This window comes from Dasypus novemcinctus, chromosome 25 (genome assembly GCF_030445035.2).
Source record: "Dasypus novemcinctus isolate mDasNov1 chromosome 25, mDasNov1.1.hap2, whole genome shotgun sequence".
Lineage (NCBI taxonomy): Eukaryota > Metazoa > Chordata > Mammalia > Cingulata > Dasypodidae > Dasypus > Dasypus novemcinctus.
Window position 1 is genome coordinate 10,786,251 of NC_080697.1, and position 21,131 is coordinate 10,807,381.

The 21,131-nt window shown below is 43.3% G+C and overlaps 1 protein-coding gene across 3 annotated transcripts in view; it reads right to left on the minus strand.

Annotated features, from left to right (window-relative positions):
• Nucleotides 1-2,065: 2,065 nt before the first annotated feature.
• LDAH (lipid droplet associated hydrolase) overlaps nucleotides 2,066-21,131 on the minus strand; it is a 224,415-nt gene continuing 205,349 nt past the window's right edge. For 2 of the 3 annotated variants that reach the window (XM_004484777.4, XM_058287671.2), the window contains 2 exons: nucleotides 19,966-20,048; nucleotides 2,066-6,351 (listed from right to left, as the gene is read on the minus strand). In XM_004484777.4, the coding sequence (XP_004484834.2) occupies nucleotides 6,160-6,351; nucleotides 19,966-20,048 (275 nt within the window). In that variant the 3' untranslated portion in view covers nucleotides 2,066-6,159. Of the gene's footprint in view, nucleotides 11,434-19,965; nucleotides 20,049-21,131 lie in introns of all 3 variants that reach the window. The other variant, XM_023586434.2, reaches the window with a different exon arrangement.

The following is a 21,131-nucleotide window of genomic DNA, read 5'->3' on the forward strand; positions in this document are numbered from 1 at the left end:
AGACGCCCCGTCACAGGGTCACATTCCCGTCTCGAGGAAGCGAATTTCCCCATGGACTTGCCCAGCAGGGCAGGCTCTCCCAGCGTGGAGAGGTCAGCACTGCTTTTTGCCAGAACATGGAGAAGGAGGCACGCAAGGCCGAAGGAAGCCCTGCTGTCCCAGAGCGAGCCGTGCCACTGCGCTCGAACTGCCCTCGGCACGCTGCATGGGTAGCTCAGCGAATAAGCAGCTGCGTGTTCGTAGCTGTACACACCCACACTCTGGGGGTTTTCTCATCACAGCAGAATGGAAGGAACAGCCATACCGGAAGGGAATGGCCACGAGGGCAGTGGCAGTGCTCCCCTAGGCCCCAGGGCTGGAAAGCCAACAACTGACACCCTGGAATCTCCCACCCAGTGCCCACAGCGGCTGGGGAAAGGCTGAAGGGATGAAGGCTTCACACCTGCCGTTAGATTGCTTCCAGGCACGAAGAGCCCCTGAGGGGTGGTTTCCTGACAGGACGACTGAGAGGCTCCTCTTTCTTGAGAGCTTGCCCTCTAGGTCCGGTAGAAGCTTTGGTTTAGATGACGAACCCGACTATAAGGCACGGTGGGCCCTGTTCTGTGGGTCCTCGTAATTCAGAGACGACCAAGTCCTGAGTCTCATCCTGCAGGACTGTCCTGAGGGCTGGGAGTGCGGTGGCAGAGGTGGCGGAGGGCAGCGGGGTGAAGAGCTGCTGCCGTCACGTTCAGCGCGCCGCTCGGCTGGCCTGGGACCGGGTGGCCTTGCGGGTGGGCGGGCTTCGGGGTCTGGGGGCGCTTAGCATTTGGCCAAGTCCCCGTGGGTGGGGCCTTCTGGAAGCTGGAGCAGTGGTTCCGAGGTGCAAGGCGAGGAGCCTGCCCAGGCGGCGCAGGGCCGGGCTGCGGAAGGGCTGACAGCCCCTCCCGGGCCCCTGCACGCAGTCCTCTCCCCTCCCCCGAACACCTGCCTTGGGTGCACATCTTCAGGCTTTTGAAAACGCTGGTTACAGCTCTCCACGCTCCCCTTGCCTGCCAGCCCGCGGCTTGCCATCGAGCCCTTCCCCAAGCCCCCGCTTGGCCGGGGCTTGCCCGCTGTTACCTCCGGGAGGCAGAGGCGGCAGGGGCGGTGGAGGCGGGATGAGGTGGGCGGCTCTGGCGCAGGGCCTGCCTGTGAATCCCACCTCTGTCACTCAACGGCTGTGAGATCCCAAGCAGCCACTTGTCTTTCCTAGCCCCTCCGTGGTAATGTGTAAAAAGGACAGATTCTTACCTGCACAGGATTGTGACACCTCAGTCAGACACCGTCAAAGTGCAGGGGTGGGCAGTAGGCGGTTCTACTCTCCTCTCCCCTTCCAAACTCACCCACGTTCTACCGGTCCTTCTGGAACGAGGTGGAGGCAGCCCTCCCCTCATCTTTCACCCTAGGAACTGTTTGTTTTTTAATTAAAAATTTTTTTAAAAAAGAATTACAGCAACCCAGAGCTTCCTCGGATGTCAACACAGACTCACTGGGCTATCACCAGGTGACACGAGCCTTGCTCTGGGGCTGCCTTCAGTCTGGCAGGGAAAGGCAAATACGTCCCACAGCTGCTGCCCACCTGGGCCGACGTACTCACTTACCTACACCTGCTTGGTACAGGCAGGACTCTTGTCTCCTTAGAAAGGGACGTGGGAGGTTACGCCCATGTCCAAGACCCCCCCACAAGCTTCTCTGTCCTCCGCACTCCTGCAGAGCAGTCCTGGTCGCCCACCTGTCTCCCAGCCCTCCCACCCCAAGCGAAGGCGAAGCTCAAGTACAGCTTCTTCTCTCCAGCCAGAGAAGCCAGGAATAAAGGTCATGTGTCTTCTGTCATCTAAGAGATGCTTTGCTTCTTGCAGCGTTTCTGAATTGACTGTACCCGCTCGAGATGATGTTAGGGCATCCTGGACTGGGTGTGAGGCCTGCTTAGCTGGAGGCGTTTTCAGTTGAGCCAGGAAGATGGAATCTGCAAGCATCAAGCTGCAAGCAGGGACTGAGATACCCTGGGGTCCTCTACTGCACCATAGAGAAGAGTCATCAAAGGAGAAACGAGTTCACAATCCTTTTTTATTAGGCATCTGCCATTAGCCAGGCAGGGGGCCAGACGCTAACTGCATGACCTCACTTGAGCCTCATTTCTTTTTAATAAAAAATTTTAAAAAGAAGTATTTGATTACATAAATGTTACATCTAAAATACAGGGGATTCCCATATGCCCCCACCCCCCCACTTCCCGCACTAATAACGTCTTTCATTAGTGTGGTACATTTGTACAATTAATGAGCACATAGTGAAGCACTGTACTAACCACGGTCTACAGTTTACAGTTTACACTTTGCAGTGCACAGTTTTATAGGTTTTGACAGCACGTATCCGCCATTGCAATGTCATACAGGACAATTCCAAGGTCCCCAAAATACCCCCATGCTGCACCTATTCTTCTCTCCCCCTCCCCTCAGCTCCTCTGGTGGCTACTGCCTTTATATCAATGATACAAGTTTTCCCATTGCTAGAAAAATAAAAGTCTACTTAAGTTTGTAGTTGCACTCTCCTCTTATGCTTCTTTATTCCTCACTCTTGAGGATTTTTGGATGGTGATGCCCACCCTGTTTCTGATTGAGAGGGGGCTTAGATCCCACAGGGCAGATGGATGAAACTGTCTTGCTTGCAGTTGTAGATACTGTTTTTTTTTTTTGAATGGTCAATGTCCATCATCCTTTTGCTAGTTGTTCTGGGTAATTCCAATTAACTGGAGAGTATGAGCCATTTAAAAAGAAGAAACCCTTCTCTAATTAAAAAAAAAATGATGTAAATACTTGTTCTTCCATAGTATCATAGCTGAGGACACGGAGGCTTCAAGGAGATTAAGTCTTAAGTAACATCACAAACCCAGTGGATGCCAGGTCTGGGACTTCAAACTTGGTCTCTTTTTGCTGCCTAGAATAAGTTCATTTTCTGGAAAAGAAGAAATGAGAGCCAGATGCAGGAAATGAGAACATGGTGTTGTATTTTTTTTAAGGTTTATTTCCCCCCTTCCCTTCCTTCCTCCCTGCTGTTTTTGCTGTCGGTGTTGTCTTCTCTTCTCATTTTCTCTCTAGGATTCACTGGGATTCAATCCTGGAGACCTCTGATTGGGAGAGAAGTTCCCTGTCACTTGTGCCACCTCAGTTCCTGGTCTCTGCTGCGCTTCACCTTGACTCTCCCCTTGTCTCTCTTCTGATGCGTCTTCATCTTGCCATGTGACTCACTTGCATGGGCACTGGCTCACCATGTGGGCAACTGGTGCTTTCTCTTCTTCTTTTTCACCAGGAGGCCCCAGGGATCGAACCCGGGTCCTCCCATATGGTAGGTGGAAGCTCTATCAGTTGAGCCTCATCTCCTTCCAGGTGTTTGTTTTTAATTGTTTTTTTTATAAGTTTGGAAATCTGAAAATTACAAAAAAGTTGCAAGTAAAATACAAAGAATGTTTTCTTCCTTGAAACATTTGAGAGTAAATGGCCATGTAATGCCTCATTACCCCCATATACTTTAGTGTGTCTTTAGTACAAGTTAGGGCAATCTTCTCCTTATTCCCAATACAACTCTCAGAATCAGGAAATTAACATCAGTCCCTTACTCCCATCTAATATTCAGACCCCATTCAAGTTGCACAAATTGTCCCAGCAATGTACTTTACTGCAGAAATATCCAGTCCAAAACCACATGTTGTTCGGTTGTTCTGTATTTTCAGTCTCCTTCAACCTGGAATTTTCTTCTTTTAATGTAGTAGAGGATAAAGAAAATCGAGCCTTCGGAAGTCACTGCTCTCCAAGAGAGGGCCACGGCAGCCTTGACCATCAGGCCATGAGCGCCCCCGTACTGACTCTGGGACCTCTCATGTGGCCTAATGCAGCTGGGTGCACGGGTCATGACTCCACCTCAGGTTCTGCCCTCAGCACGAGGCACGTGTGAGAGAAGGGAGAGCCTCTGGCAAGGACCACGGATGTGGCTGCGTGGGACACACAGACAGAAGTGCTTCTGGAGACAGCATTTCACCCACTCTTTATCAATTTCAGTCTTTTCTTTAATTCTTAATGAAATAAAAAGAACTCCAGTCTCCTGAAATCTGATTCTTCTGTCTCTAATGCAGTGAGAAAGTGGCTTTTCATTTTAATGGAGAGACTCTGCATCTGTGTGTAAGTCAGGAGAACTGCCCAAACTGGACCCCTTTCCCATACGTGCACAGATAAGGCCAAAGTCCTAGTGCCAGCAAAACATATTTCATTCGTTTAGTGATCAGATATTAAACAGGAAATAGAAGAGCCAGTACAATTTATTTTAAGCTCTAAAAAATAAAGGTATGACAATTTTACACATGGGGACTTTTGAAATATGGAGTAATGTAGAATAATGGTTAAAAGAAAAGATGGGACCATTATTCCTTCTTCCAGTAGGTGTGATTTACCCTGGGTTTGTTTACGTACTTGTTTACTGAGCATTTCCAGTACGCAAGGAAGGACTCTTGCGTGTAGCCTGTGCCCATGGCCTGTGCACCAAGAGGCTCCTCTCAGCCAGGAGCACTCCTTGCTTGCAGCGTGGCTTTTCCCATTGGGAAATCATTTCTTCTTGTGTGGAAGCCATGCCAAAGGACGATAACTCATTTGGGACTCATCATTGGGTTGGCAGCATATCAGAGCTGATTTTTTCATCAGGGGGCTTTAGGTTTTGAGAGGACAACATCCCATTGTCCTTAAGTAATAATGATGCCATGAGAGATTTCCTCTAAGAGAAAACAGAATGTTTCTCATCTACTGTCATTGGTGACCACAGGCAGTGCAGATTTATCATGTGGCTCCTAAAGTCCCAGGATGGGTCAAGAAAAGGCAGAAACATTGTTAGCCCATTCTAGGCCAGAGAACGTGCTTCTCTGCTACCAGCTCTCAGGGTGTCCTGAGAAGTTGAATTCACATCATTAAAAATAGCTTGTTTGGTTCATTTGTAAAACAATTTATTTCCAACTAATATAGCTAATACAGGACGGGCAGAACTAATATACAGTACTTAGCAATTTAAAGATGCTCTTTCTATAATTATTTACTACATTTTCAGGGAAAAAATCTTCCTCTATCCTCAATGCCTAGCACAAGATGTGGCTCATTCATGGTCCTCTAGGGACTTTTACTAAGAGATTCACAGAAGGGCCAACTGCCTGCTGGCAGGTACAGCTGGAGTCAGGCCCACCTGGGGCTCCCCATGCTGTTTCTCGGGAGAGGAGGCTACAGAGAGCTCCACATCCGGCGGGTGGCTCAGCACGGGCTGGCTGTCTTGAGGCAGGAGGCCTAGTTGGGGTCCTTCAGCGGCTCCTCTCTGGTCACTTGACCGGAGTCCCGGGTGGCAATCTTCCTTCCTGTCTAAGGCAGGGAGGTCAGGCAGTTGGGCTTCAGCACAGCTTCTCAGACAAGCAGTGCCTCCCCTAATGTGGACTCTCATTGGGCCAGTGGCCAGAAACAAGCTGCCTGGTGGATCTGGGCTGCTGCAAGGCAATAGTGGGTGGCGGCTCAGTGTGGTTCTGGTGAGTTCAGCTGAGATCCGTGCAAAGGCAGCCTGGGTCAGCCTTCAGCTGCCCTGTCAGGAGGCCCAGGTCCATGGCAGGATCCCCTGCCCACCACTGCCTGCTCCTGGAGCCCGAGTGCATCCTCCTCACAAGCTCATGCACTTCACATACCTAATACACTTAATAGTCACTCATCTCTTCTATGTTTTCTAGTAGGTTAATTTTGTAATTTCTCCTCTAGGAGTCTGTTCTACAATGTAACTCAACTGAAATCAACTGAATTTGGACTTCATTTTGTCTGTAAGGATCCTGTCTACCAAAACAAACCACCTGGTGCCACTGAGCACCTTGTGCCAACAAAGGGATCTTGTGTAGAAGTGCTTGCTGTGTTCCCGGAGTTTCAGGAAGTGTCCTGTTAAACTGGAAAGACTCATCGACTGTGTCTACTTCAGGCTCTAGCATGGGGTGCTGGTGTTTTTAAGCCAAGAGGTTCTCAAGTTGTTTTTTCCCCAATGTCAAACATCAAAACTAAACATTTCTCTACTAAGTCCAGTAAACCTACTGCTCCTCTGCACTGGCTGTAGGTGCTTGTTTCCTTGAGTCAGTATTTATATTTTGGATAGGTCTTCCTTTAGCCAGTCAGCTACCATTTCTGCCATTTCCTGGTTAGATGACATGACAAAAGAGTGAGGTATTTTTTTCTCACAGAGTCGAATATCTCCTTCTGGAAAATCTTTCTTGATGTCTTCATAGAACTCTTTTGGACACCATTTGTCTATAGTGCCATAGTAAAATGTAAGCTGAAAGACAAGGCAGACAAGTTTTATTAGAAAACATTTTGTTCCAATGCAGAAATGCCACTAACAGCCTGTGGAGCTTAAAGGGCAGCCCCTTTTTGAGCTAGCCCTGAGCCCTTCTCTTGACAGGCAAACTCCACCACTTCCAGGAGTGGATTAAAGGCACAGATGAAAGGAACTCCTGTGGGGAGACCCTGGTGTGACTGATCACTAACGGCTCACTAGAGATAGCAGTGAGGGTGTGGAAGAGGGCTACAGAAATAGTCGCTGAGTGATTAGCGGCCCTTTAGTAAACATGTAATAGTTTTCAGACAGCCCCATGGTGGGCATATGGGACATGTTTGTTCACTGCATGCAAAGGTGAGTCAGAGAGACTCAGGCTTCAAAGAGTTTTCAATGTGGCAGACGAAACGTGATCAGCACCCTAAGAAGGCTATGGCTGTCCTAGAAGAGGCTCCATGCAGGAGGGTACGCTGGGTCAGCGAGGAGGAGTCAGGTGACAGCAAGCAGCCTGAACAGAGCAGAGCCTCCTCGAGGTCCTCCTGAGACCATCACTGGGTATCTACCTCCACCTGCCTGCTGCCCTTGCACACACAGGCCTAAGTCTAGCTCTAGGCTGTTCTTCACTAAAAAAGGCTGTGCTCTAGTTCTGCATTTCTAACAAGAAAGAGGCAACAAAAAGTGAAATCTTAAATCCAAAAGGGGCATGGTAGTAATTTCTACAAAAAATAAGAATCGGATTTTAAGGACCCCATGACATCTGTTATCCCTGGAAGGGCTCCAGCCCTCAAGTGGCCAGTTACAATCAACTGTGGTTTCTACAATACCAAACTCACTCACTCGCTCATTCATTCATGGAGTCACGTGTTACTTCATCTGTTTGGCAAATACAATTGAGCATCTACTCTGTATTAAGGATCTGGAGAACAGAGAGTAAGACAGTTTCTGGTGTGGGGACAGGAGACAATTACAGTTCAGTAGGACAGAGGTAGCACAGAGTGCTGTGAGCACCCAGTTGAGGTGCAGCTGGTGGGAAGCAGTGGTCAGGAAAGAGTCCTTCAAGAGTTGATGCCTGAAGTTGAGTCAAGTTGGGAAAAGGAGACACACTGTGGGGAGAATATTAAGGAAAGTGGAAAGTCATGCTTGGGGAATTGCAAGTAATTAAAAATGGTGATGGTAGGAAATAAGACCAGAGAAGCAGAGAAAGAAGTCATGCTTTGGACCGCCTTCTTCTGTGCCATGCTAAGAAGGATGTACTTTCTCAAGTCCACAGGCGCTAACTAAGTGACACAATCAGGTCTGTATGTTAGGAAAATTATTCTGGGTACAGTGGAGAACAGAGATTGTAAGAGATCAAGTGGCAGTGGGAGAGGGGCTCAGGAAAGACATTTATTGCCCAGTGGAAAATTTTACTGTATCAGTCATTAATACCATTAATTGAAGGCGGGATAGGGTGAATTATTCTCATAAAAACACTGACCTGAGAATAAAATAAAATAAAAACAAAACAAAACAAAAAAAACAAAACCAAATAAAAACCCACTGGCCTTTATTATATTAACATTATGACTTAAGCAATATTTAATGAGAGCGTTAGTTAGAAAACACTTTAAAGAGAAAAATATTCATTTAATGTAGCACTCTATACAGCAAATGATTAATAACTCAACCATGAATTGCACGATTATTCTGAATCACTTCACAGAGATTTTTCTGGTTGTCACTTGGGGTTCAGTTTTGAATGCTGCAGAGAACCTATGGCACAGACGTTTATCACTTATTTTTCCCATTCCCCTATTTTTGCTCACCCCAACCACTGCCATGCCTTCTAAAGCCTCTAAAACCAAATTTCATTTTGTCATGGCTCTTAGCAGAATAAGAACCTCTTTTTGCTTTTTCAAGAATAGGAGAGCCCAGCAGTTACCTGTTCTTTCTTCCTTCTCTAAAGCTTTCTGATAGATCTAAAATGCTGTGACTTCTCAACCGGTGAGTGACCATGCTGGCCTGTCATGGAAAAATAAGTTTCCCTGGCTTATTCAGCAATTACACTGCTACAGCTTCCCCTTGAAAGACTGATGGAGGTAGAAGCTGTTTGCAGGCATTAATTATCTACCAATAGGGCCAATCACTTTAGATTCTCTCTAAACCATCTTTGAGTACTTAGAGCAAAGTCATGTCCAGCTATGGTACATTCCGATAGGGGACACACACTACCAAAAGCACGGACTGGGAACCTTAATGAAAAGCAAGATAGCACAACAGTGAGGATTCTGGACTTCCCACCTTATCTCCACGGGCTGCATTTGGTTTAGACTCTAACTGATTGTGAGGTCAAGTTGGTTTTTTTTTTTTTAAGTTCTTCTTCAGGCTATATTCACTGAAAGGCTCTCTATGAGAATCTTGGCTTACAAGTAAAACACGTGGTGCGTCTAAACCTATACACACACTGGCTCAAGAGACTTCCTGCTCCCTACAGATTATTAGTCACAGGCAACAGAGCTGACCAGAGAACTCCGCACCTGTAACCCTAAACAGGAAACTGAAAAATATGAGGTGTGTAGAGGTATGTGGGATGGGGGAAGACAGGTGAAGTGAAAGAAAACGAAATAACTGCAAATGTTGAGAGGCCTCAAAACAGTGGTAAAGATAAAACTATTATCTGGGTATGTAAAAATGAACTGTGTGTAACACCAAGCTGATGAAAGCTGAGAATTAGTCAGGCTCTGTGCTAAGCACTTTCCACATATTATATCACTCGGTCCTTACAACAATCCTCTCAGGAAGGTATTTTATCCTGATATTACAGAAAAGGAAACTGAGGCTTAGAGAGATTAACATGCTTAAATTAAAGCAATCAGCGAGTTGTAAAGCTAGGTTACAAATCCAGAGGCGACCTTTTTAACCAGTACCTTTTTACTACTATTTACAATTAACAGTGAATGGACCTATGTTATGAATGCAATCTTGAATACTAGACAATCTTAATCTGGATATGAAAACTGATTTCAGACCCTTTGGGAACATGGTTTACTCCCTAGCCAAGTCTGGTGTAAGCAAGGTCTCCTCAGCCCTTGAAAGGACTCTGTTCTGTAGGTGGTCTCTGGGGTCTGTCCCACGAGGTGGTGCAGACCTGAGCAATTGGTGAACGCTGTGCCTCGGGGCATCATGCTCGGAGGGAAAGGGCTTCTCATGAAGGCTTTCTACCACGTAAAGGAGCCCCTCCAGCTCCTCGCAGGGCAGGAGGCTGCAGGCCCGGCAGGTGCAGGGTAAAGAGCTCAGGCCCCGAGTCTTCTCTGCAGACTGGAACCCTCTTTCTTCCATTTCCTCGCTTTGTGGACTTGGCTGAGTTGCTCAGCCTCTCTCGACCTGTTTCCTCACCCGTACAGTGGAAAGAGGAGTTGCTATCTGTGGGCCTGTGGTGAGCACTGCTCATAAAGGACGTACTCTTAAGGGCTGCTGCTATTACAATGAGGAGGGGGAGGACAGACGGACTTCCTGGACATCGAACATGCAATGGCTGGGTGAAAATCTCCCTAGATTCCTGGCGCACCCCCACCCCTCCCACCAGTAGAAGTTGTGTCAGAGGGAAAAGAAGTCATACGACCTTAAATTAGCCTTTGGGAAATTATATTTTCTTTTAAGTTGCTTCTGCTTGTCAGACTCAGAAAACAGATATTTAAAAAGCCTAAATCTAAAGCAAAGTGTTTTATTATATACATTACTCAATAAAAAATGTAAATATGTCATTGTTTTAGTATGTCAAAGAGCTAGCAATGCAAAGTATCAGACACAGGTTGGCTTTTTTTCTTTTTTGAGGTACTGAGGCTGCGGATTGACCCCGGGAACTTGTATGTGGGAAGACGGGGCTCAACCACTGAGCCACAGTGGCTCCCCTGGCTGTTTGTTTGCTTCCTTTTTGTTTTTTTTTTAGGGAGCACCGGGGAGGACTTTGAGACCCCCCATGTGGGAAGCAGGTGCTCAACCACTTGAGCCACATCCACTCCCTGGGTTGGCTTTTATGAAGTGGATTTATTTGGGGGAAAGTTTACAAGTTCCAAGGCTATGAAAAGTTCAAATTGAGGCACTGTAAGAAGGGCTTTTTCAATGTCAGCTGCCACATGTTGCTGCGAGATGGCCACTGATCTCTGCCGAGGTCTGAGCTCAGCTGAAGGCAACCAGGCACCAGGCCTGTCTCCTTCCAGGCCTCCTCCACCATTCCTGGCTGCTCTGCACTGTTCCCAGGTTCAGCTGCCCGCTCCTGGGCACACGGCTCCCTCTCCCTGGGCCTCAGCTCTTTGAGCCTTTCAGGGGCTTATCTTCTCTTGAGCTGTTCCTCTTGGGCAGCCTCTTGGGGGCTTTGTGCTTAAGCAAACCTTTTGCTTCCTCTCACATGGCAGGTCCAATCAAAAACCCTAAAGCAATCTTTTAAGTAACCTAATCAAAGCGCCTTCAAGTAAATTTAATGCAATGAAAGGGTATCAACACCCATAGGAACAGATTAGTTTAAAAACATAATCTTTTTCTTCATGGGATTCATAAAATAATCTCAAACTGTCAGAGTTGTATTCCCATACAATCAATGATCCTGAAGAAAGACTGGATGGGAGATAAGTCATCAACCACATAAATAGTGAAGCACATCCCAGCTTCCGGCCACACTAAAGCACTGCTCACAGAGCAGCTGGCCTCAGAAAAGAGACCTGGAACCTGGGCTGCAGTGCCATTTGGGTGTCCTTGTTCAAGTGTCTTCCAAAATTAAGGCAGGAAACAATAATGCAGGACTATTACTTCTTGTCCTGGAAGGGCCCATGAGGGTGAGCTTTCCTGGCTGTGAGCCTTGTCAGCATTTTAGAAAGAGCTGCACTCCCTGGGTGCTGGTCTTTGCCTGAAGCTGTCTTGCTGGGTGGAAGTGGGAAGAATCAGCCGGCACTCAAGAAAGCCATCAAAGAAGAATGACACAGCTCTCAGCGAGTATTTTCTCCACAGTATTCTGAGAGGTCATGAAAGATTGTGTCATTCCCGCTTTCTCCACTTTTTCTTTCCTTTTCTTAATGAACTCCCACTTGGCCAGTTTTTTTGCTTGTTCTGTCAAAAAAGTAAAAGGTTCAAGACAAAGCAGCCACTTGTTCACCAAGAGAGATCAAATCAGTACCCAGATGCAGGACCCCCCCTCCCTGCTAGAGTTCCCTGCTGTACTAATCAGCCAAAGGGGTGCTGAGGCAAAATACCAGAAACTGGTTGGTTTTTATAAAGGGTATTTATTTGGGGTAGGAGCTCACAGATACCAGGCCATAAAGCATAGGTTACTTCCCTCACCAAAGCCTATTTTCATGTGTTAGAGCAAGATGACTGCCGACATCTATGAGGGTTCAGATTTCCTGGGTTCCTCTCTTCCCAGGTCTTCTTCTCTCTGGGCTTAGGGTTCCCACTTCAGCATCAAACTCCAACATCAAAACTCCAACATCAAAAACCCTCAACTCTGTCCTTTGCCATGCCTTTTATCTGTGAGTCCCTACCCACCGAGGGATGGAGACTCAACGCACTACTGGCACAAGAGGTTTATATAATTTCTTAATCAAGGAACCTATGAATCCAATATAATCTAATATGCCCAGAGGAAAAGATCAGTTTACAAACAATCTAATATTTCTTTTTGGAATTCATCAATAATATCAAACTGTTATATCTGCCCTTCCTTTATTTCCCTGTTTCTACCCCCTCCAGCTTTCCTGGGCTCAGGGAACAAACAGTTAGGTCCTCCACTGCATCTCCATCTCTGGGGAGAATCCAGAGCAAATCTGACTATAGCAACTGCCTTCTGCTTCCCTCCAAGTTGAAGGCATTATTATGCCCTGACCTTGCAACTTCAAAAGAACATTAAAGGAAACCTTTTCTGTAATATATGCATCACTTTCACTTGCTTAAAAACCTTACCCCTCTTGGGAACACAAGAAGCCACAAAGGTAAAATTTCACTGCCGTCTTTTTGAACAATGCTTGTTTGGAACTTAAGGAATTAAAAAAAGGAGACAATTTAGAAAACTTAATTTCCAATTTACCGTTCTTCCCTAGTTATCCCTAATTGGCTCAATCGCCATTCTTGAGAAAATGAGAATTTAAATCCCTGAAGGTGAAAAAATAAAAGCAGAGGATGGAAGTGAAAACAACACTTCATGGAGCTGGAAGTCTGCCCCCGCTGCAGGCAGCCAGGGGACAGGAGGGACAGAAACTCCAAAGGAGCAGAAGCAGGTACAACCAGACTGCAGATGGGGCCAGTCACCAGTGGCTGGGTCAAGTGTGCCACAAAAAGGGTGCAACAAAGAGAGAGAAAACAGGGTTGCAAACAAGATACTTGTACCCCAATGTTTATAAGCAGCATTATTCACAATAGTCAAAAGCTGGAAAAAACCAAGTGACCATCAACAAATAAATGGCTAAATAAATGTGCTCCATATATAGAATGGAATATCACTTGGCTATAAGAAAGAATGAAGTTCTGAGACATGCTGCAACATGGGAGAACCTTGAAAACATTTTGCTCAATGAAATAAGCAAGATACACAAGGGCAAAAGTCATATGATATTACTTACAGGTGACTAGAAATAACAAATTTGCAGAGATTAAAAGCAGATTAGAGGTTACTGTGGGCTGGGGGGAAAGGGGGAGTGTTTATTTGCAAGAATAAAAAATTTAAATGAAGCATTAAAGTGAGATGGCAATAAAAGGTAAAGGATCTCTGGTTACAGACCTACTGAACTACTATATATTAAACATATCACACATATTTAATGATGGTTCAATTCTGAGGATAGTCAATGCCAAAAGTACAGTATGCACTTCAGTAACTGCTGAAGACTGATAACTGGATGGACAGAACAGACGTGGCAGGTCTTACACTCAGCACTATACAAACCTCATTTTAAGTTAGGAAATTTAGAAAACTATGTTCTTAGGGTAGGAGGCAACAGGCGGGAGAAAGAGACATCTTCATTACCTGAATGCTATGAAATATTTGTTATAGGAGGGTTTGTTGGTATCTTATATATACTAATTTAATGAACTAATTTCATTGAAGGGCTTGAAAAAGTAAAAATAGCAATTTCATAGTTTTTATAAGGCTGTTTTGGATTTAACATTTAGTAAATTCAGGAAGAAGCTATTTAAACATTCATCATTTAAAGTACCATCATTTTTCCTCAAAATTAAAAGCACATTAAAAAAAAAGAGTTACAAAGTAGGCCTCAAAAGTAACCTACCCATTTTCAACTTGGTTTTGGTCTCTTTCTTCTATAGGGCTGCAATGAGAGATGCTGACCCAGGGCCTCCATCTTTCTGTATTTGTACCAGGCACTGGGGCAAATTTATCTTCTGTTTTTGTGTCTACCTGGTTATATACTTCAGGATGTGGCAGGTGGGCTGGAATGGTATTTCTTACTTAGGGAAAGACCAAGACAAGCCCAGAATTCTCTGTACTATGGCACTGGACTGAGTCCTGGTCAAATCAAGTACTATTTCATTTCCTCTGTCATTCGCCCTAAGTGGAAACTCCCCCAGGAATCTTCCGGGGTGCTCCGCTGTGATCAAGGCAGGGTTGAGGGATTCCAGTGATTACTGAGGTTGCTGGCCAGGGTCAGGAGCCACAGGGCTCCTCTCTGCGTGGACGGCTTGGTGGGCTGTTTTGGCTTGCTCCTAGCATGGAACTGGTTAAGAGCAGTGTCCAAAGAACAGGACATGGAAGCTGTCCATTGATCTCTTAAGGCCTGCACCCAGAAATTGGCCCAGCATCCCTATCTACCATATTCCACTGATTAAGCAGGTACAGGTACGTATTCAAGTGCAAGGGACAAAGATCTCACCCCTCAATGGGAGGGATAGTAAAGAATTTTATGGAAATGTTTTAAACCTCCTGATGGGAGGTTTTTGATTACTGATTTGATTTCTTGTTATTAGTCTGTGGAGAGCTTCTACTTTTTGAGTCAGTTTAGGTAATTTGTGTATTTCCCGGCAAATAGCCTTTATAAACTACTCAGAGGCACATCTAAAATACCACTAACTTTATATTAGTAAGAAGTAGTATTTATTGAGTGCTTACTACATATTAGGCACAGTAAGATCAAGTGATTTAACCAAGGTCACATAAGTTAGCAAGTGGCAGGGCTGTGATTTCAACCTAGGTCTGTGATTCTGAATACTGCCCGCCAATACACTAAACCTCTTTAAACATGCTTCACTAGGGAACTCAAGGGTACGTTAGCACAACTGCCTAAAATGCAGCTCTCACAATCAAAATGATAGAGATAAAGCAAACCTATCTATTTCCAGGATGATTATGACCTTTTGAACAGAGTTCGAATTAAACAGCCAGAACTAACACAATCCGCTTCAGATCGAGGCTTGGCAGAAAGGCAGTCCTGGCTAGCTGGTCCCGGGAGCAGTTGCTATGCTCCCCAAGCAGGACGTGCGCATGTCAGAAGGATTTGCATGGCCAAAATCTGCAAACAACTGCACAAGGTTTGTTCCCAAAGGCAACATGCACCGCTGGGCTAAGGCAGGCTGAGAAGGATGCGGAGTTAGCTAAAGTGGAAGGTTCCTGTTTTCCTGTTCCTGAGGACACACTGGCCCTTTCCCAAAGCACACTGCAGCCCTGGCCTGGCCCCTTGTACCACCCTGCAGGTGGCCCCTCCACCACTGCCTACCTTCATCAGAAAGCTGTGCCCATGTGTTCTCTCTGGGAACAATTTTAGAATCCTACTGACTGATGGTGATATTCAGACTCAGTCTGGCAGTAGCACACACCAGCTGTTTCCATAAGCCTGGGCCAAAGATGGTCACGGCAGTTTAGAATTTCTCTCCTAAGTGAGTTTTAAGTGAAAACTTCAAGTTTATAAACCAAATGCTAATTCACTTTTCTATGAATGAGACACACATCCCTCATGGTTTAGAACAATGACAGAACAAGGGAAGGCTGACCTCCTCTTTGCCTCAGATGCACCAGGTGCCTCGTAAAGCAGAGCATACCCGAGAGGATTCCCGATGAACACAGGGACTGGGGTAGTGAAAATGTACAGTTAATTCTCTTCCCTTGGTTTACTCCATCCTGGTTCTCATTCCCGCCTAGCCCCCTCTGCTCCTGTCTTATTCGTTGGCTCTCTTCCTTCTTCCTGACCCTTAAGCTGCGTTCCCCAAGGATCAAGCTTTAGATGGCTTCTCTTCTTACTCTGCATAGTCTCTTATGTTAAACTACTTACATTCATAGCTTCAACTATATCCTCATCACTCCCAAATAAAAATTCAGCCCAGACTACTCTTCTAAGCTTCATATCCATATAACCAGCTACCAGGCATGTTATATATCCACTTGGATGTCCCAAAGGAACCTCAAATGCCAATACTAAAATGAACATCTTTTCCTACCATCTTCTCAGGTCTACCTTACTACCAAATCCAGATAAGGGAAATAATCTTAGACTCCTCCGTCTCCCATTCTCTCAAAACCTATCAGTACTAGTTGCCTCTGATTTTTACCTCCTAAATCTCCAAATTCTATCTCTTCACCTCCAGTGCCACTCCTTAATAGAAGAAGTCTTCTAAACAGTTTCCTGCTCCGAATTTCATTCTTTTCTAATATTCCTTCACACATTTCCTCCCAAAATATTCCCCCTTGTTTGTCAAGTTGACCACATTCCTAGGGCTGGTGGAGATGAACTGCTACCTCTGAACAGGTTGTTCACAGCTGACTTATATTCAGATTGGTCATGTGGCTATGTCATATGGTTGTCAAACATTCAGAATATCACTCTCCTGATTATTATCCCCTTGCTTACATCCTTCAATGACTCCATAATAACTTAAAAATAGTTTAGTGTCTTTAGCATATTATGACTACTTATTCTCAGGCCAGGGTCCAAGTCACAGTATCATGCTGCCTGACCTTTTCTAGTTTTTCTAATGCAGAATTTCTTCACCTGGGGCCTACAGGCTCATGGGTAGAAGTTGGGGGCTAGGGGTTGGGGTGGGGAGAAATATGTAAGTTTTGATGGGAAAAAATTAAATATTTACTTTCACTAACCTCTAAATAAAATGTAATTTCTCCAATTGTGCATATAAGCAACAAACCACAGTATTATTAGTAATACCTTTATTTTATCACCTGTAAAAATTAAGGATATTTTCAAATTGTAAATTTGTTGTGGATAACTAAAAAATGATTTAGCTATGCTCATCACTAAAAATTCACAATAGTTAGAACTGCTATTATATCTCACTATTTTGGGTATTTATAAAGATGGGCGTATTACTATATCATGAATTTATTTTAAAAATATTTTGATAACTATTTCAATATAATTGGTGTCTTTTATAAGCCCATGTATTTATTTTATACATTTAAAACATTATTCTGAGAAGGGCCCCATGACTGTATGAGAGCCAAAGAGGTCCATGGTACAAAAATACTCTAGAATGTATACTCTAATGGCTTGCCCATTCATCTGTCTAATTACTATGCTTTTAGCAATTGCTTACCATGATCATGCATGGTGCTAGGCCCTATGGGATTTCAAGATGAGAAAAACCCACTTCCTTATATTAGGGTGGGGTGAGGGGAAGGCCAATCATTTAAATAGTGTGTGATAAAAGCAATATCACAACCACACAGGTAGCCAGGCGAGCCTAGGGGAGAGATGCATAACCAAAGCCAGGGGCTGGGGAAAGCCTCTTGGAGATGACAATGGAACTAAGTCTTAAAGGACAAAGAGGATTTAGTCCAGTGAAGAAATAATGGATTCTATGATGCCATAAATTATGGTAACAATTTTTGGAAACAACTATTAGCCTGCTATATTTGTTCCAGGTAAGGGAAATAACTTTATGAAATATTGAAATGTTGCAAATATACACAACTGCCAGAAACTGTACATAAAGTCTCTAGACTTTGGATGGAAGACAATCAGCCCAGGAGACTTTCCACAGAGTTGAAAAGGCCCGTTTTTCTCAAGAAGACAAAAAATTTTCTTAATGTGGACAAAGGGAATGGAACAGTAGAAAGTGCAAATTCAGAATGAAGGCCTGCTGATCATGGTATAACAGTTTTCTAGTGCAGAAGGAAGAAGGAGGCCATCGCCATGAAGTAGTGGAGAGGCTATTTTTAGACTAACTTTCCTGTAGCTTCTTGACTGGGTGATGCAAAGATACAGTTTTTCAGAACTGTTAGAAGGTGAATAACTCAGGTATACTGAATGATTTTTGCAACAAAATTTGTGACTCAAAAATGCTTCATCCTAGAAAATCCTGGCTAGGGATGAAGTTTCTGAATGCCTAGGTTTGGGCTACAATGGGCAGTGCATCCTTGATGAGAATATCTAAAGTAGGGGTTTTTCTAGTATTGGGAATTGGTTTCCAAGTCTGACTAATTATCACCGGTGTTTGGAAGGCAGGAGGCAACACGCACTTTCTTCCTAGAACTATTTGCCCTTTCAGGGTTTCCTTATTTTCTCAAGCAGACTGGGACATATTATGTTGATTCAACTTTTACCAATATTAAATTACAGCATGTTTCCTCTTTTTCATTACAGAAAAAAAATTGCAATAAACTTCCTGTCTTTTTGTACTGAGTTTTTTAATGAAAAGCTCAAATGCAGAGCCGAAAGAAGTGATAATTAACTGTGCTGACCTATTTTGGCAAGATAGCTTTGCATGATTAAATTAAACAAATGATTTGCTTTTCCAAATCCCAAAGTCCATCTGGAATTTAATGCTATCTTAAAAGCAAAACAATTATTCTTTGTAGTTGGGAAGCTTATTCCTGTGAATGTATGTTAATTCTAACCTTGAAATCTGCCATCTACCATTATGCCCTCATATTTCTCCCATAAAAGTTTTGGTAAATCTCACAGCCCTGACAGTTACCAGGAACAGACCCAAACTGGGAATGATTACGCGTACATATGGACTTAACATCGGACAGGAATAAGTTAGCACCTTTTTTTGACCTCTTTCTGAGCACAATATACAAACAGAATCCAGAAACGATGAGTATTTGACAGCAGCTGGCTCCCACAGGTGGTAAGACCAGCTCTGAGACATGATGGTCTAGTCATGCAGCAAGTGCGAGTTATGGAAGTGAGCATCTGCTAGTCTTATTATTAACTAACTTGGAGTTGAAATGATTTTATGAACTTCCAACCTTGAGAACCTTTTTTCAGAAAAAGATTCATTTATAATTTAACTGAAAAATAAAATACTGTTTTTCTCATATTTTCACATCCTTCAATGACTAAACACAGCTGAGAGCCCTGAATAGAGGGTTCTTCTGAGAGCCCACTCAGCTTTCAGGGCTTTCAATTTCTGGCCATTTGCCATTTTAGAAATCTGATGACCACTATGTCCATAAGGCAAACATAGATCGGCATTTTCAAAAGTCCTCTTTGGGTAAAGCTATGATCAATATCCTGAAAATATTTTCAAAGGACATACACATTTCTTGTTTTAAGGTAACTGTACTGGGAATTAAGAGAAATATGAATTTGTAATATCATAGGCAAGCTTAAGTCAAATATCTCAAAAGAAAGGATTCTAAAGTATTGGGATTTTACTTGCAGATTGTAGGTACCTGGGCCCTCTAAGAGTTGGTCACTCAGCAGGGATCTTTTCATGGAACCTAGCAGATACCACAGTTCAGCCACTGACTTTAAAGCTCTAGACATAGCGCTGTTAAACAGAAATAGTATGCAAGCAGCCAGATAGTAATCTAAAAATTTCTGGTAACTATGTTAAAAAAAGTATAAAGAATTGGGTGAAATTTTAAACACTATTTTATTTAACTGAATATATCTAAAATATTTCAGTGTGTAATCACTATAAACTATTAATGATAGATTTTACATTTTTGGGTACTAAGATTTTGAATTTCAATGTGTATTTTATACTTCCAGCACATATCCCTTCAGACTAGCCACAGTCACATGTGGCTACTGGCTATCGTTATCAGATGGACAACGCTATCCTATTCAAGATGGACAGATAAATGATGCCACACAAGTACCAGAAATGCCCAAATTCAAGGGTGCTCAGACATATTTCTGAACCTAGTACTTTTATAGTTTCAGAGATTGGTGCTTCCAAATGTGTTTGTGTAAAGTTCTAGCATTTGCACTAGGAACTGCTGGATACTTCCACCTTTGCCTTTCTGCACTTGCTTGTATAGAGCTCCACATTCCTATTTTACTGTGCTGGAAAATAAGACTGACTTACTAGTTATCAGGTATTATGCAATGTTAGTTTTTTCCATTATTTTATTTATGTTTTAAAAGAATTCATTTACTCTAGAAATATTGAGTCTTCTCAATTCAAGGTCCTAGAGGGTGAAATGTGTTTGATAACATAGAAAAGTACTGATTCTGAAAAGAAACTCAATACTTTATTTCCATTTAAAGTATATTTAGGTAACTATGCCTTGGCTCTCTTTTATGCAACTTTCAAGAATTACTTTAATTTTAACTAGAAGTAGAACCTGTTTGAACTCTACAAACCTTTAGGTCACAGTTCTAGCCTTTCATCCTCAGTAAACATTTCTGCCCACATCCCAGCTCACATGTCCCTTTGCAGCACAGTGATTACCTTAGGTAAATGCTTCTTTATGGTTTCGTTGTCTCGCTCTACCACCTCCATCATCTCTTGGCCCCCAAGGTAGGCAGCATTAGCTACATAAAAAAAAAAAAAAGTATAGAACAAAAAAGTATAGAACAAACGTAAATATCCAGTTAATTTTAGTAAATTTATGTCCCCCTCTTCCTTCAGCAAGTGCTACATACTGGAAGATATGAGTGAGGCAAAGAGAGACATGTAAGGCCACATGCAGTCTCTGGAAACAAGGGCATGTCTTACAAACAGCTTCCTCTCAGCCTCACTTGGCTCTCAGCAGGCATATTTACAACATGGCAATACTGCCAGAAACTCCAGGTGATATGTATGTGTGATTGCAACCGACTAGGATTTAAGGATTAGAAGAACTAATTGTTACAGATAATCATGTATACCAGGGAAAATGTATGCAGTTATTAACATGAAAGGATACTGGCAATTTTTAAATTAAAAATAGTGTTTTAAAAGACGTTTAAAGACTCTTTTAAGAGTTTTTAAAAAAGGTTAATACCATTAAACTGACTGCAAAATAAGCAAATTGACCATCACTTTCACAGTGTCTGACACCTGGGAAGAGGAAGAAAGCCAGAGTGAACATGAAATTAAGATTTTGCCTGGCTTTCTTCTACTGGTAAGAAATTTTCGTTTAATGGTTGTGCACTGAATTTCACTTTGACTGGAATTATTATTACTTTGTAGTTTTGTTTTGTTTTTTGAGCATCTGCCTGGTATATCTGTTCTTCCCTTTATTTTCAATCTTTCATCTTTTTGTTTTAAACATGTCTCTTGCAATCATATGAATGGACTTTTTCAAAAACACAATTTGAAGGTCTCTTTGAAATAAAGGAACTTAATATATTCTCATATGTTGCGATAAAAGGTATGTGGTCCACCTCCACTCATCTGGTTTTGCATATGTTATGCTTTCTTGTTATTTCTAACCCTCTTCTCCCCACTTCCTTTAGTGTGAATGATTTTTTCCCTCCCTCCTTTTTTAAAAAAGTTTTCCTTTCACTCATAGTTTCAAAGCACAAGTTCTATTTTTATTCTTCTAGTGGATAGCTTTCTGTGAAACTGTAAAACTTTTAAATTCCAGATATTATCTTTAATATTTTACCTCTATGTGTCTTGTTCAAAGTTTT